Source organism: Vitis vinifera, chromosome 1 (assembly GCF_030704535.1).
Source record: "Vitis vinifera cultivar Pinot Noir 40024 chromosome 1, ASM3070453v1".
In the NCBI taxonomy this organism is placed as follows: domain Eukaryota; kingdom Viridiplantae; phylum Streptophyta; class Magnoliopsida; order Vitales; family Vitaceae; genus Vitis; species Vitis vinifera.
Window position 1 is genome coordinate 1,983,922 of NC_081805.1, and position 17,667 is coordinate 2,001,588.

Below are 17,667 nucleotides of genomic sequence, written 5' to 3' on the forward strand. Positions count from 1 at the left end.
AAAAGATGCTCTGTAACTGTTTCTATCCAGCAGTCAGGGAAACATAATCATATTTAAGAATCTCAGCAACTTTCTCAGTTGGATTTAACTAGTTACAAGTATATCTAAGGGAAAATAAAACATTCTCTGAATTCAGGATGATATTCATTCACCATGAAAAGCCATGTGAGTGAAAAAAAGGCAGAGTAGTTCAAGGTACAGAAACAAAATATTTTTTTGATAGAAAACGACAAAGAGATATATTGATAGAAAAAAGAGTACGAGAGAAGGATGAGGAATCCTCCCACCAAAGAAAAGCTAAACAACAAGAATACAAAAACAAGAAGCTACAATGAGAACAGATATAGTTATCTGAAAATAACGGCAATGGAATTCCGCAGGATTCAGAGATAGTGTTGCTCACCCATCATAGTGCATAAAAGATAACAATGAGAACAGATATAGATCCTGGAGAAAACCTGAACAATACGGAATAGAGCTGGCATAGGCTGGAGATCATAGTAAGGAGGTACACATGTAAGAAGCTCAATCACAGTGCAACCAACACTCCAAATGTCCGAAGCAGCACAAACCCCAGACATTTCGATTACCTGAAGAAGTAAACCAGTTCCAAAAAAATGAGGTCTCCCATATACAGCTTCTCAAGTGAATCATCATAATTTGGGTTCCGCATGCCATACATAAAGCTTTCGATTGCCGCAAGTGGCACCATGGCCCGCAAGGTCATGCTCTTGGAACCCAATAATACACTTCAGTTAATGATTGATAAAAAAAATATTGCGAATGTGATAAAATCAAACCCACAAATTATACAAAGGTTTACATCAACAATTAACTAACTAAATATAATGATATAACATATATATAGGCTGAACATATCAATCATATATTATTGAAGGATAAATTCATACTGAGTAGATGGATACTAAATCTTGACCTCACAATTGGCAAAATGTACACATGCACAAATACATGCATGCAAACACATATATAGAGACATCCATCTGGCTATTAATCCATCCACCCATCCATATGGAGGTCCATCTACCCATCCATTACATGCATAAACACATAAATGCATGTCACGTTCCAATCACATTATTCCATCCATAAATGACACAAAAAAACTGTAGATTACCTAAAATCCCCTTCAATTATAGGGTAGCTGGCACTTCACCCCCTAAACTATAAAGGCAAACAGAAAGGCTCCACGAGCTATTCAAGGTTATGGAGTAACCAAAATATTAAAATGACATATTCACAATCCTTTCAATATCTTTCTCTAGAACAGCGATCAGCTCTCAAGCATTTTTCTTCCATCCCCTTCATGGTTTTTCAATCACCATATTTTCCAATATCTAAAACACATTCTAAATCTCTCTAATTTTCTTTTCTTTCCATTTTTTTTCTGATAGACAAAAGAACATCTATTAAAAAGCGGGGCACACCCTATATACACAGGCAGTATACACCAACCACCCTATGAAAAAGTGCTATAAATCTCTCAAATTTTCACTTGCTTTCTCCAGTTCTCTGTCAGCATCTATCACAGAAACTCTTTCTCTCTCTCAAACTCAATCTGAATTACTCTTTTATCAACCATTTTCTCTCAATTTTCAGTGCCCACTTTTAGAATAGTCTTTTGCCATCCCTTTTGTCCAACAGGGGTGATGTTGACTTCAACACTAAGGGATGGTGCTAACAAGGGCAACAACAATGTTTCTAGCTTCTTGCTTCCAGTTTCAGAAATCTAAAGTTTGATCACCAAACCACACCTCAAATCAAACCTCTAATGCTGATTCTAGCTTTTGTCACAAACAATGCTAAGTTGTTTTTCCTAACCAAAACACGCCTCACATCAAGCCTCCTAATGCTGATTCTAACTTTTGTGACCAACAATACTAAGCTATTTTTACACAGAAAAGAATAAGAGAAAAATCTCCCCCCCCCCCCCCCCCCCAACAAAAAAAAGGAGCCAACAGTGACAGCAGAGTCCAAATTAAAATACATATGGATACACACTCATATGAGAGAAATTTGCTTCAACTTCTTTCTTGAAGGTGAGATTCCTATTAGAGGCCTTTTTTCTTCTTTTTTTGGGATAAAATGGAGGATAATGAATAAAAAGAACTGTACCAGATTGAAACAAAAGCCAAGATTCAAGATTGGAGACAACCAGCTCAGTCAGCACATCTATTGTTGGTTATCATCAGTATCTATTTCGTAGCCAATCTAATATTAGGAGTTCTTTCAATGTACTTTTCAAAACAAGGGAAAAATGAACATTAAAAAGATTTCAATAATGAAAAGTGTTCTATTTTACTTTCTAGAACAAAGAAATTGACGAAAGGGGAAAAAGGGCCACAAAGGAATGGTTCAGGAGTTTTCTACCTAGTTTTTAGCTTAGAGCAAAATCAACATGGAAATAGTTTACAAAATAGAAAAATGTTTTTCTATTACTTTTCTCGAACAAGGAAAAAAGAAAAGAAAAAAAAAATGACTGAAGGAAGAAAAGTGCCACAGAGGAATGGTAAGGAAGCTCTCTGCCTGATTGTATAGCTTGGATAATAGTGTCATCACCATTATAACTGAGAGAGGCAAAGTGTAATTCCCTTCCACCCACCCTTAAGGAAAGAAAAACAAACTACATCCAAAAAGGCAAAAAAAACAAAAACAAAAACAATCAATCTCATCAACCATGATTTTATAAATCAGAGTAGACCAGCCAGTTGGACAACCAACCAGGTCCTTTTCCAGTCCTTATCAGGTCTTTGGGCCATTTAAGGGTTGAACTGATCACAAACTGGCCAACCCAGTGGTCGAACCATCTGGCCAAATAATTGAACTAGTTGTGTCCAGTCCATTAATTTTTTTTTTTCTTGAACTGCAAAATAACAGCATTTTCAGCCCGGCATCAACCACATGAACAACACCATCACTATCTACACTGGTCCCTGATCCGCCTTTTATTTTTATTTTTTGATAGGCACACTGGTCCCCAATCCAGTATTAGAGACTAATTCAAGAAAAAGCCTTGATGATGGGGGAGAAGCTTTGATGAGAATGACATGAGATGCTAAGCAACCCAAATATAGAAAAAAGGCATCAGAATCAAGGCTTCTCGACTGATGTTGATATTGTATGGAAACATGTTGCTGTTGATGTTGCGTGGAATCATGTTGCTTTCTAGAGATTTCGCTTCTATAGCTTTCATCTTCTTGAAATAGGAAAGAAAAAATTTAAAACAAAAGAAATGTATATGATAAAGATTGAGGAGATTGAAGCCTAAAATTGAAATTTTAATTTTCAGTAAAATTTATCATTTACATAAATATTTAGTTATTTTTTATTGATATTGGGAAAGTTAGAAAATAATTAGAAATGTATCTTCACTTTTTAAAAACGGTATTAAATTTTTTTGTTATTTTAATATTACATATAATTATAATAAAATTAAAACATTATGCATGCACACAACAATGCTCATGGTTCAACAGTTAAACCAATGGTCCAACCAGGGACTTGTGATCTAGCAACCTTTTGGTTTCAAATACCAGTCTGAGTCTGAAAATAGCAAGGTTAATTAAAGAGCATAGTTTCTTGCAAAAATTGAAAGTTCCCCCTCTCAAAGCTATAAGATCTTTCAATTGATCATCTCTTATTGCACTGTTTGATCACTTTAGATTTGTGGCATACGATATTTTCTTAGGCGGGGATGGATTGGATTCAACCAGGCAGTATTCGCAATATGATGGTGATCTCCTTTAAGCGTTTTGGGAATTCTAACAGAGGCAGGACTCTCTCGAGGATAGCATGCCTCTCTTTGTTGTGGATTGTGTGGAGAGAGAGGAACGTTAGGATTTTTGAGGATACTTGGAGGACACCGGAGTTGATGTGGGATTCTTTTCAATTTTATGTCTCTTTTTGGGCTTACTGTACATACAGATTTAAACCCTATCCTTTGAGTGTAATTCAGCTTAACTGGTTGTTGATTTGCACACCTTAGGGTTGGGTACACAAGGTCTAGGTTCATTATACACGTATAGGCCTTTTGTATTTTTGTATAGCCCTTCTTCTTTAGCAGAGGTTTTCTCAGTTTTTTATCAGGTCTGTACTTCTTGGGGAGGATTTCTCATCTTTCTCATGTTTTTCTATTTTAATACAATTATTCGTTTATGATAAATAAAAAAATAAAATAAAAACTATAAGATCTTTCAGACCTGGCTGATAAGAGTTAGTATAATTAGTTTTCCACAATAACACTTGGTTTTCTTCTATCTGGTATTAAAAGATGGAAGAAAATGGTAGAAAGAAGAAAGAAATAAAAATCTTCGTTTTGTAGATTTTGTAATGGTCTAATAAATACACACACACACACACACACACATATATATATATGTATGTATGTATGTATGAAAGAAAATGTCATATTTTGTCAAATATATTGCATCTAACCACAACCATTAAGTACTCCATAACTAATCACATATATAGCCTCCTCATACTCAATATTGGTTAAACATTTTTATGAGATTAGTCATAAATTCTAATATGAATTTTTCATGTTGCATATACCATATTTTATCATCTATCCTAACATCTAAGCACATGACAAACAATGTAATATAATATCCAAAATATTTATTTTTTTTATCAAAAACAAAAACATATTCATTAAAAAATGAGTGATCAGAAGAGAAAGATGAGAAATCCTTCTCTAAATTACAAAACCTAATGAAAAACAAAGGAAAAGAAGTACCCTCCAATCGACACAATAGGATAGCTATTCCACATTGGACATGACATGACAAGCATTAAACTGCAGGATAGGTTGCAATGCCAACTGTTCAGATTTTAAAACCAACAAAACAGAGGAAAAGAAGAACAATATTTTAGTTTTTTCTCAGTTATGATTTGTAACTTGTTATCTTATAAGGCAAATATGAGTCAAGTATCCATGTCATGCATTCCATATTAAATACATATTCCAATTTGCCACAGTAGAATGAGAAAATATCATAATTAGGTTATTTCCTTGTTTCCTAAGCTCTAGGAATTAATATATCTGGCACCTAGACCATACCAATTACTAACACCCGCTTGAGATGCTCTTTCTCTTGGGTTCCACTCTTAGCCAACCATGATGCAGATCTTTCAGCAAAGCAAGGAGTGAAGAAGCTAACTTCACAGGCACTGCACATTTGCATTTGTTTCTCAGCTGTGAAACTTATCTTGATTTTCTTTTGGATGTTGTGAACTTGTTTTTATGTTTTTCTTATCAGTTTTCTGCATTTTTGGGAAGCACATTTGGTCCTTCATTCTACTTACTAATTCAAAGTGAGTTTTATTTTCCTTTCAAAATGGCAGCGATTCTTTCTCCACTGCTTCCCAACAAATGGTTTGCTTTGGCTAAGTTCCTTATCAATTTGCTTGGTGTCAAGTTCAGTCTAGTGACCCTCCTACTCCTCTCTTATTTTTTTATTTTTTTTTGAGAAACAACAGTATAGTATATAAAGGAAAGTAAGAATAAGTACAATAGAAGGATGAGGAGTCCTCCAAAAAACTACACAAAACGAAAGTAGGAACCTCCAAAGTATAAGTAAATCTATACAACTATGAGGTTCCACAGACCATGTCCCATGTGGGAATATACAAAAAACAGTCTATCCTTGCTAGCCCACACCCTTGGAACTACACGTCAACAACCAATCAAGTTGGACCATATTAAGGGGAATACCCCTAAAAGTTGTGGTGCAAGAGGCCCAAAATGAGCCTAAGAAATGAATTATGTCCCAAAGACTCTCTGAAGTTCTCGCCTTGTCCTCAAAAATCCTAACATTTCTTTCCCACCACACAACCCACATCAAAGCAAGACAAGTGAACTACCACAACACCTTGCCTCAAATGTTACTTCTCAATCCTTTATATGAGATAATCATCATGTCACATACACCCTTAGGAGGAACTCAATCCATATGAGCCCAACTGAATTGCATAGCCCCAAACTCAAAGGACAATGCAGGAAAATATGATCTACTGTTTCACCACTCTCCATACACAACAAACAAACATCAGGATTAAGAGCTTTGTAGGATCTTCTCAATTTTTATTTTTTTTATAACCGTGGATGTCCAGGCCAGCTTACACCCACCTCGACTAATCCCACGGGGCCCTGAAGTTAACGACCGGGTAAACCTCCAGTGGCCTTGAGGGGACTCGAACTAGTGACCATTGGAGAGCAAACTCTAGGCCGAACCAACTGAGCTACCCCTCAAGGTTTGTAGGATCTTCTCAATTGTAGCATGTCATTGCTCCTCTTTCATCGTTGTTGAGGAACTTTTACTTTCTTGATTCATGTAGATCATTCACAAGCACTGCACATTTGATTTTGTTCTCAGCTGCGAAAAGTAATTTCTTTTGGAAGTTGTGGATTTGCTTTTATGCGAAACTTAATTTCTTATGGATGTTGTGGACTTGCTTTTATGTTTTTCTTATCAGTTTTCTGCATTTTTGGGAAGTATAGTTGGTCCTTCATTCTACTTACTAATTCAATCCAATGGATTGTTGTTACTAATCATGGCAACACCCAACTTATTTATCCAAGTCAATGTAACACAACCCATTGGACAAATAACAAGATCAAGATAAAAACACATTCCCTAATTACATAACCACTTTCCTGTCTATGTTTTACACAATTTTCTTTCTTTCTTTTTTTTTTTTTTTTGATAGGTAAAGGAAGGTATATAAAAATTAGAAAAAGAAGCCCAATATGCCAACATGCACAGGATGTATACAAGGAGCACCTAAAGCAACCACTCCAAAAAGAGCACAAAAAACACCCAAGCCCTTAACGAATTATTATATATATACTTGCATAGAAGATAATACTAGAAAAATAACCAATTATTACTAATTAATACAAAATTTTAAATTAAAGTTAGCAAGAACTCTTTCAATATCAATAAGAACAAAACTTCACTCTACATACATTTAAAAGAACAACTACAAATGTACCTCAGGGGCCATCCAATATGGTGTCCCAACAACGGAATGCGTATTAACATCTGCCTCAGTTAATTTTGTTGCAACACCAAAGTCAGCAAGTTTCACAAGACCCTGAAAATATAAATCAGTTCAAGCAATTACTTAAGAAAATCCATCCAGAAGCTCCTATACCATTCCAAACAAATTGTGAGCTTAAGTTTCATATAAAATGAAATCATAGCATGGAAATAACACCTCATTCCACACTATCACCTTGACTACATTAAATCAGAAATAACCATAAATTAAATTGGAAAATCCCTACTCACTCTCTAGTGTGTTTTATCATGTGTGATAGCATATACCATTGTAGATTTGGTGTAGAGTGCAATTCCAACTTTCTGCATGCCTAATTTTAGCATTTGCTCATCTTTTAGTTTTATCATAAACAAATATTTTCATTCAACAATCAATTGATAAATATAAGACGGATAAGCAATCCTTCAAAGATGTACAAAAGTTGGTGGAAAGTAACCAACAACTAGAACCACAAAACTAGACCTTCCTCATAAAAACCTGTACATATACAAGAGAAAAAACATTGAACACTCAAGGGCAAAGGAAATCCCAACAAAGAAGATCATATGATTTGCTCCTCTGTGTCCTTTTTGAACAATTTGGAAGGAGAGGAACAGCAAGGCATTCAATAGCAAAGAGCATTCTGTACAAGGGATTAAACTTTCTTTTCTTTGTAATCTTTGGGCATGGTCCAAATTGTTTATAGCTCTTAGCCCTTCTTCTACAGTAGATTTTGTGGATTGGATGGGGTCTTGTTGAGAGGGGTCGTTTTTTGTTGTCCCTCTTTGTTTTTGGGTCACACTTTTAGGTGCCCATTGTTTACTCTTCGTGTACTTTGGGGTGCTTTTTTGGTATTTCTTTCTTTCAATATATGTTTTTCTTTATCCATCAAAAAAATGATTTGCTCCTTGATTGGGTAACTATCAACGACTTGGCACCTAAACGAGGAATCCAAGAGAAAGAACAATTAAACTCATGCACAGTATAAATGAATTTGCATATCCAGATGTCAAACTTCCATGAACTCTTTTCCATATTAGTCACCTAAGATATTACAATGGCAAAATCTCCCTCTACAATTAGACTGGATAGAGATAAAGCTTTCACCTGCATCAACCTTTTCTTTGATAGGTAAATAATGATTGTATTATCAATGATAGCAAACACGGGAAGGTATACACAATGTATACAAAACAGCCAAAAGGCCAAAAAAGGTGTGGAAACACAAAAAACAGCAATCACACCCTACCTAGAGCCAAACCAATCCACAAAGTCCAACATGGACAAAGAACAATCCCCTATAAACACTCAAACTCACTCTACAAAGATATACAAGAATGAATATTTAATTACTTGGTCCATTTTTTCACAATTTTCAAAAGCTATCCAATTTCTCTCCCTCCAAATAGTCCAAAACAAATACAATGGAGCACCTTCCAAGCTTTTTTCCTCTTCTTTCCTACAAAGGACCTCTATCAACTCAAAAGAGCACCCCTAATTGAAGAATGCAACAGCCCTTGCACACCAAAAAGAACATAAATCCAATGTCACAAAATGACTACTTTCAAGCAATGAAAGAGAATATGGCCAATAATTTCTTCTTGTATGCACATGTAACATCTATTTGGAATCTTCCAACCCTTCTCTTCGAGTTGATCCAAAGTTAGAATTTTTTTTTATAGGAAACGACAAAGGAATATATTGATAAAAAGGAAGTACAAGAGAAGGATGAGGAATCTTCCCACCAGAGAAAAACAAGACTACAAGTAATCAAATATAAGAAAATACAAAGAAAAAACAAGCGAACACTCTAGTTAGACCAACCCATTGGGATTACACGCCGCTAACCAATCAAGTTGTAACACGTTAAGAGGTATCCCCTTAAAAACCTTAGAACAAAAAGCCCAAAAAGAAGCTAGGAAATGAATAGAATCCCAAAGATTCCCTCTAATATTGTCAATATCTCTGCCTCGATGGTTAACCCTATTTTTGAATGCTTAGAGAAAGGTCACAATACCATACCAAAATGATCCCTAGTCACACCTCCAAAACTTATCTATCCAGTGTTACCCAACAAACATCTTTCAAAGTTTAACTTTATCAAACCCACTAGAGGGCCAACCAATCAATCATTGCCTTCTTCTTAAAACTAGTTGAATAGCAAGCACTATTTTAATCTAGCATTAAAAGGTACAATGGAAAATCCACAAAAGGCTTGGTGACTAAGGCCTATAGGAAAGAGAAAAAGAAAATTGAGTCCCAAATCGCATCCACCTATCTTCATTTATCCTCAAAAATCCTTGCATTCCTCTCCAACCAAATCAAAAATAAAGTAGCCACCTGCCAAAAAATCGTCCCTTTTGGAAGATTTCCAAAGCCCTTCAAGGAAATTCAAAACATCTTTGTTATGCCTCTAGGAGGAACCTAATCAACATTGGCAATGTTGAACAATCTAAGCCAAAGTACCAATGCAATGGGGCAATGAAAAAATAGATGGTTGATTGATTAACGACTCTTGAAATACATCACACAATGATATGGACTAAGAACTTTGTTAGACCTCTTTAATTGAAGTAGGTCGTTCGTATTAACCTTCTTATTTGCAACAAGTCAAGCAAAAGCCTTAACCTTTGGTGGAGCTTTTAAATTCCAGATTAACTTAGCAAGAGCAAAGAGAAGTAATAATAGGAGCATGAGGAAGGACTAAGAGAGATTTATAGAAGAAGCTCACAAAGGAACATCCTGAGGGAGTCAACGATCAAACTCTTCCATCTAGAAAGGAATATGATATATATACATGAAGCAAAGATGAATGATGGCTAGTTAGTTCCTCAATCTCTAGATCAAAAAGGTTTTAACAAAAATTGAAATTCCAAGGTGGATTGTAAGAGAAGCGATCAACACCTAAGAAAACAAGGATTAGTCTTGGTAACCCTAAAAAAATTTGGAAATTAAAACATGAGCTAGGTCGCTTACCCAACCAAATATCTTCCCAAAACAAATTTTTGTGTCATCTCCCACTAAGATAGAACAATCGTTGATGACTTGAGAAAAGATTTTCCAACGGCAATGATGCGACCACTTAATCATAGCGATAGTATCCCAGCCATTGAAGTGAAATCCATAGATACTTAGAATGACCTCACGCCAAAAAGCGTTGATCTCTCTAAGAGACCTCCACAACCACTTAGAAGGGCTTTACTCCTCAAGGAGATCTTCCCTAACCCCGATCCTCCTTCCACCTTCAATTTGCACACAAAATCCTACCCAACTAGGTGATCTCTTTTACTTTTCCCAAAGCCTAACCAAAGAATGTCTTTTTACAATTTCTCAATCTTAAGAGCCACCTCCATTGGGACCTTTAAAAATGAAAGGTTTGTTTTTTTTTTTTTTTTTTTGATAAATATCACAAATATATTAAAGGGCATAGGCCACCAAGTATATAGGACGTATACAAATCTGCCTCAAAACGAGAGCACAAAAACAAAGACCCTTACCCTCCCTTAAGTGGTCGCTAGCCACTCAAAAAAACCTACGAGTGAAGAGGACTCCTCTCCAATATAAAAAATGAAAGGTTTGTTTAGTCATTATATTGTCATCTTCTATTTTTTTTTTAAAAATAAAAAACAAACTAGTAATACACGTGCATAGTTGTTAGTGCAAAGGCCCAAGGCACAACTCCACGCCTACAGCACCTTGCCTACCTTGGCATGTTCCTTGTCGAAGAAGCATCTCTCTCTTTTTTTTAATTTTATTATTTTGGCAAATTTTTTTAATTGAATAGGGCGGGACAAAATGTTGTCAACACCCAGCCTCAAGGTCTAACTCTAGTGCAAGACGTTGGGTGGAGATACAGGAGGTTTAAGTTTCACATTAAGGTTTCATGTTCAGCATGCACCAAAAAAACATGTTAACCACTAAAAAATTATTGACGTTAACACCCAAAAAGTGTTTATATTTTCCTATGTTTTTCTAGTCTATCAACACCCAAAAAAAGTAAACATTTTTTTTGGTTTTATGCACATTCTTCTCAATTTCTCCTACACACATTGAAATTTTATATTGTTACATTACTTTTTTTTATAGGTAATATCATTGCATTACTTCGGATGTTTCTTTTAAATGTTTGAAATGTTGATTATCCTGTTACTTACATTGGAATTTATATCATACTTGGTGATATATGAACATATGAGTTTTGCATATCCCATTTACAATATTTTACAAAATTGCACATGAGCCCCACTTTGTGCCTTGATATGTCTTGTGCTTAAGCCCACCAAAAGATCTTTGCACCTTAAATGTGCCTTACACCTTACAAAATTATGCATATGCGCTTGTATGTCCACATGTCATACATACGTGTGTGCAAATGCATGTCTATGTATACGTTTATATTCTTAATATGATAGTAAGGGCATATTGAGTGGAACTTATTGTAAAAATGCAATAACATGACGTGTTTTTTTTATATAAGACTATGAGTGATACATGAAACAAAGAAAAACATGAGTAAACACAGACCAATAAATGAAACAAGAGAGACAGCCCTTCTCTAGTTGATTTTGTTAGGGATCTTATACCCCAATAACCCCCTTTAGTGTTGGTGTTCTATTTTCTTAAGGGTGAGAAACTAAAGGCTTTCTACTGAGAGGTTTTTACTTTATACTTTGTACACCATAAATATTCATTCCTTTTTTACAAATCTTTACATTTGTAATAAAATACAAATATAGTCTCTTATCCTAAAAAGGGGGGAAATAGGGAAAAAATAAGATGATGAAGAAGAAGAAAGAAAGAAGCAAACAAAAGAGTTGGATGGTCTTCCCATGGTTTAAATAGAGTGATAACAATTGGTGAAGACTAAAAAGTTACAAAACCAAAAGGCTTATATTGAGAATCAGTGTCAAGTTCCTTAACTTTGTATGTTTGTTATGAGACTTCACATTGACCAAGGAACTGTCACCAACTTGACAACAAAGAGTCTATTAATAGAAGAAAACTAATGTTGATAACCATAGAAGATTGACCTAAATAGCAATCGATTGCTCTGATAAAAGACTGTTGTTGATAAAACAGAAGCTCAAATAGCAATTATATTCAATTAAATTCTTCTCTGAAAAAATAAAACAGAACTTTTCAGATAGGGTTACCTCTTTGGTTGTCAATATATTTGCGCCCTTGATATCCCGATGGATGACACCTTGTTCATGTAGATAAACCAAGCCCTCCAAGACCTGTTCACCATGACAAATTTTAAAGCTATAAAAACTGAACACTGAAATAGAGAAAAGAACTGCTAGGTCATAGGCAAACCTGAGAGATATAAACAGCCACCAGTGATTCTGGAAATGGCCCAAATTTATTTGGTTTGATGATGTTTGCAAGTGAGCCATTCTCCACATACCTATTTGGAAAAAGATTCAGAAAATGCAACTAAGTTTGTACTGCAGAATATTTATTCAATTCAAGAGTAGATCTGTTAAAAGCAGGAAAATTTTAAGTTTGCTTACTCAAGAATTATGTGCAGATGACTCCTTGTCTTCAAAGATCCAAGATATTTCACAATGTTTTTGTGGTTCAAATTCTGTAAGAGAGAAATTATGCTTCAAGTGACATAAACTGCATACTGAGAATCCACACTATTTCATGTGCAAATCAAAATGCATAGTTCCAACTTCCAACACTATGAACCATCAGAAGAACCAAAAAGGTAGTCAGGCCGAACAATCTCAAAGGCCAAGTTTTCAATGAACAAAAAAATCCAAGTAGTTTTTGTAGTTTCACTTAGTAGTATAAATTAGAATCAGTCCCCATAATTGTTTTCAAAAGGAATTAGTAGGAAAAGCAGACAACCAATGCAGCATATCCCAAGCTAACACATTGTATGGTTAACAGAAACCCTGATGTGCAGAGTCCGTGTCAGTATTCTCAAATAATGGTCTGACTAAAAATGTATATCAAAGAGCCATAAGAACCTTAAGAGCAACGCAAGAGGAAATCTTACCTTGAGCAGATCAATCTCTTGCTGAAACATCAACGCGTCCACGAAGAATCAAGTGTGCCAAAAGAAAGCAACAAATCAATCAAATTTAAGTAAACGATCCTGTATTTAATTTTACAAGTAGATTATGCTAGTATGCTCAACAATGCAAACTAAATCCACGTAAAATATATTCTTCATTGTCGAAATTTAAGCATGAATCTCCTAGTTTCATCACTTTGATATATTGACATAAAAAAACTAAACATTGAAAGAAATAACATAAAGAAAAGGCAGTTCACAAGGATCCGAATTAACTCATGAACACTTCAGAAGTGCTAGTTTCTCAAGCATGTGCAAATCAGAAAATTAAGACCAACATTTTCATTCACCGTAAAATGGTTCATAACAATCTGAAATTCAATTCCCTCACTAGGTTACTATACTAGAGAGACTTTATGCTTTCATAATTTGGCGTCTCATGTGCCATGCTTGTCCTTCTGACAGTGAATTAATACAATGTGGCCTCAAATTAGGTACCCAACATCTAGAATGCCATATGGCCCACACCAATTAAGGCACTATATTCCACTTTTTACCTATATTAGAAGAGAGAAAATTGCAATTAAAATAAAGTGATGTTGAAATTGAACCATGATAATGTTGAGATCTTCTTGAGCAATATTCTCCAAAGAAACTTGTTTAATTGCAACAAAGTCTCCATTCTCCAAATCCAAACCCTTGTAAACTCGACCATATGCTCCTTTTCCGATCTCATCTCCAAGCATCTGAACAAAAAAATGGAAATCATATACAGACATCAAAATGACACTCAAGATCCGACGACTTGAAACCAAACTAATCAAACCTGAACTGCCAAAAAACTAAAACCAGGTACCCGCTCCCCTTTGATTTCCAAGAAAATGTAGAAAGGGAAAAAAGATGAAATGTTAAATTTGAAATTTTCCATCATTTTGAGAAGTCTACAACTATTTCCCTTTGTTCAAGCCAGTTTGTAGATTCTTGGAAAAGAAAATAGCATAAAATGTATGTTTCAATTTTTTGTCTTTTCTGCACATTTCCCGTACAACCAAACAGAGGAGACAAATAAAAGAGAGAACACAACGTCGATGCTTTGATTGATTGGTAAAAAAAAAAATTGCAATTAAAGAACACACAAAGATTATGAATCTTCAATTTCCCCAAACCCTTCGGACCCATACAAAACAGAAACCTCCACTCCTCGTCGAGTCTTTCAATTTTTATCCTACAACCAAAACAACAACGTCCAAAAGAATTCCTTCCTCCTCTTTCCTTTCCCTCCATTTTCTCCGGGACGAAACGGCAACGGATTAAACGGAGAAAGATCGAAACCCAAGAAAGAGAAAATGCAAACATCTCTTACATATTTGTTGTCGAGAGTCTTCGATTTGTGGAAATGCGACGTGGCCACTTGGCGAGACATGTCTCCGGCGTTGTTTACGAAACCCTAGAACCCCTCCATTTGATTCGACAGAGACAATCGCCGCGAAATTCCGATTCTCGCGACGGAGGGCAGAGCGCCGGCAAGGAATTATAGAGAGAGAAAGAGAAAGAGAAAGAGAGAGAAAAAAAACGGCAACGCTTCCTGCGTTTTTGGGTCTGGGTTCGTATCAAAATAAACAAAAGTGAGAGCACTCCAACTCAGATTGAGATGTGCACTCTCAGGACAGTGGCTTCACTACGATGTTTCTCACCCCATCTTAGCCCAGTGGACCCTAGTTTTCTTTATAATGAAGGAGGAGAAATCAACACATTTCAAGACTTTTCATTTTTTTATTTTTTTATTTTTTTATTTTTTAAAAACTTTTACTAAAATAGTACTTAAATTTGATCACTTCAATAGTTGAATGTAAATTTTGAGCACTGGAACCTCGTATTCCCCTTTTGTTTCTACCTTCCCAATAATTTATTTGAAATAAAGGATAAGTCAAAAAGTATATAGTACAAAAGATGCTGCGTAGAAAAGAAAAAGTAATGGAAAGTAGACATTTCTACTTTAAAGTCATAGTTTTCTCTTTTCCTCCTTTTTCTTTTTTAAGGGAATATTTAAAAATAAAATTTTAAAAATATAAATGCTTAAATAAATAAATAAATATATTTAAAATTTTAAAAAATGAAATAATACCTAAAAAAAAAAACTACCATATTTTGAAAATTAATAATATAACCTAAAAAAAAATTAAGTTGTAAGGAATGAAATAATACCTCTATTTGGAAAAAAAAAAAAAAAATCTACCATATATTAAAAATGATAGATATAATCTTATTTTGATATTTGAACCCTTTACCATTTAATTTTAAAAAGGGTTCATTGAATAAAATGGTTATTAAAAATTCAAATTTTGAAATTTAATCTTTCATCAATTTTTTTTGTCTCATTTTGATAAAAATGCCCTTATTATTTTCTTGTAAAAATATAGATTTTTTTAAACATGTATGTAAATATTTGAAATAGTAAAAGAGATTTATGTAAAAAAAATATATGAATTACTTTTTAAATAATAATATGGGAAGAATTAAATACACAAATTTGAAAATATCATTTACATGATGAAAAAGATTAAAGAAAAAAGTTGAAGAGCATTTTTGTTATATTTCATATTTCTAAAATGGAAATATGTTTTTATTTTATTTTTTTAATCAAATAAAAAATAACCTAAAAATAAATGTGTATTTCCAAATTATTCTTATAGATAATTTTTTTGTTATTATAAATATGTTAAAAAAAATTTAAGAATTTTATTCCAAAAATAAGCAATTTTGAGATATTTTAAACTATTTCTTATAAAATATTATAAGAAATAATTGAAATTATAGATAACATTTCAATATATATATATTGTACAAAAATATACAATATTTTTTTTAAAAAAAAAGAGATAAAAATACCCTAAAATTCTCTTATTTCTTTCCTCCATTTAATATTTAAAGACAAAAATAATATCAACATATTTAACTTATAAGAGGTAAAAAATAAAATTTTAAAAACCAATTCTCCTAAAATATCAAAATCCACTTTCAATAAGATCTTCTTCCTCTCCATATTAAGATAAGATAACTTCCTAAAAAATTCTTATATAAACTAAAATACAACTTATTTTTTTTAAAAAAACCCTCACTTAATTAATTAATTAATTAAAAAAAACTAACTTCTTAGAAGTCAAGACCAAAACATTTATGAAAGAGTACCTAACACCAAAGGTAAATTTTAAATAATAATATTTAATATAAGATACATCGATTCAATCGAAAATCTCTTATACATAGTTAAAAGGAGCATTCTCAATATTATAAATAACATTTCAATATATATATATATATATATATATATATATATATATATATATATATATATATATATATATATTTGTATAAAAATATACAATATTTTTATAAAAAAAAATATAAGGAGATAAAAATACCTTAAAATTCTCTTATTTCTTTTCTCCATTTAATATTTAAAGACAAAAAAATATCAACATATTTAAGTTATAAGAGGTAAAAAATAAAATTTTAAAAAACAATTCTCCTAAAATATCAAAATCCACTTTCAATAAGATCTTCTTCCTCTCCATATTAAGGCAAGATAACTTCCTAAAAAATTCTTACATAAACTAAAATACAACTTATTTTTTTTTTAAAAAACCCTCACTTAATTAATTAATTAATTAATTAATTAAAAAAAGCTAACTTCTTAGAAGTCGAGACCAAAACATTTATGAAAGAGTACCTAACACCAAAGGTAAATTTTAAATAATAATATTTAACATAAGATACATCAATTCGATCCGAAATCTCTTATACATAATTAAAGGAGCATTCTCAATATTATAAATAACATTTCAATATATATATATATATATTGTATAAAAATATACAATATTTTTATAAAAAAAAAATATAAGGAGATAAAAATACCCTAAAATTCTCTTATTTCTTTTCTCCATTTAATATTTAAAGACAAAAATAATATCAACATATTTAAGTTATTAGAGGTAAAAAATAAAATTTTTAAAAAAAGTCTCCTAAAATATCAAAATCCACTTTCAATAAGATCTTCTTCCTCTCCATATTAAGGTAAGATAACTTCCTAAAAAATTCTTACATAAACTAAAATACAACTTATTTAAAAAAAAAAAATCCTCAATTAATTATTTAATTAAAAAAAATTAACTTCTTAGAAGTTGAGACCAAAACCTCTATGAAAGAGTACCTAACACCAAAAGTAAATTTTAAATAATAATATTTAACATAAGATATATGGATTCGATCCAAAATCTCTTATGGATAGTTAAAGGAGCATTCTCAATATTATGCCTAGAAGAGGACTCCAACCAACTAGAGCACCCATGGTTAGTTACAAGTAACACTAGATATATGCAAATAAATAAAAAAACATGGATTGAAAATGATTGAATTAAAACCATAATAAAAGCGGAGTTTAGCTTCATGCGGACAAGAGATGTATGATGTTCCATAATCACTGTTTGGCTTGAATTCATTTCCTAGGAAAAAAATGGAAACAAACAACAACATCCCACTAACCATTGACTACTTACCATGCAACAACCCAAATG

At 33.0% G+C, this 17,667-nt stretch overlaps 1 protein-coding gene across 1 annotated transcript in view; it reads right to left on the reverse strand.

The window, feature by feature from the left end:
* The window catches only part of LOC100254261 (MAP3K epsilon protein kinase 1), a 32,265-nt gene extending 17,473 nt beyond the window's left edge, over positions 1 to 14,792 (reverse strand). Inside the window, exons 1-8 of the mRNA XM_002277286.5 lie at positions 14,454 to 14,792; positions 13,702 to 13,836; positions 13,073 to 13,093; positions 12,579 to 12,652; positions 12,382 to 12,472; positions 12,219 to 12,302; positions 7,018 to 7,119; positions 459 to 590 (exon numbers count right to left, since the gene is read on the reverse strand). Of these exons, the coding sequence (XP_002277322.2) occupies positions 459 to 590; positions 7,018 to 7,119; positions 12,219 to 12,302; positions 12,382 to 12,472; positions 12,579 to 12,652; positions 13,073 to 13,093; positions 13,702 to 13,836; positions 14,454 to 14,513 (699 nt within the window). The 5' untranslated portion in view covers positions 14,514 to 14,792. The remainder of the gene's footprint in view (positions 1 to 458; positions 591 to 7,017; positions 7,120 to 12,218; positions 12,303 to 12,381; positions 12,473 to 12,578; positions 12,653 to 13,072; positions 13,094 to 13,701; positions 13,837 to 14,453) is intronic.
* Positions 14,793 to 17,667: the final 2,875 nt, after the last annotated feature.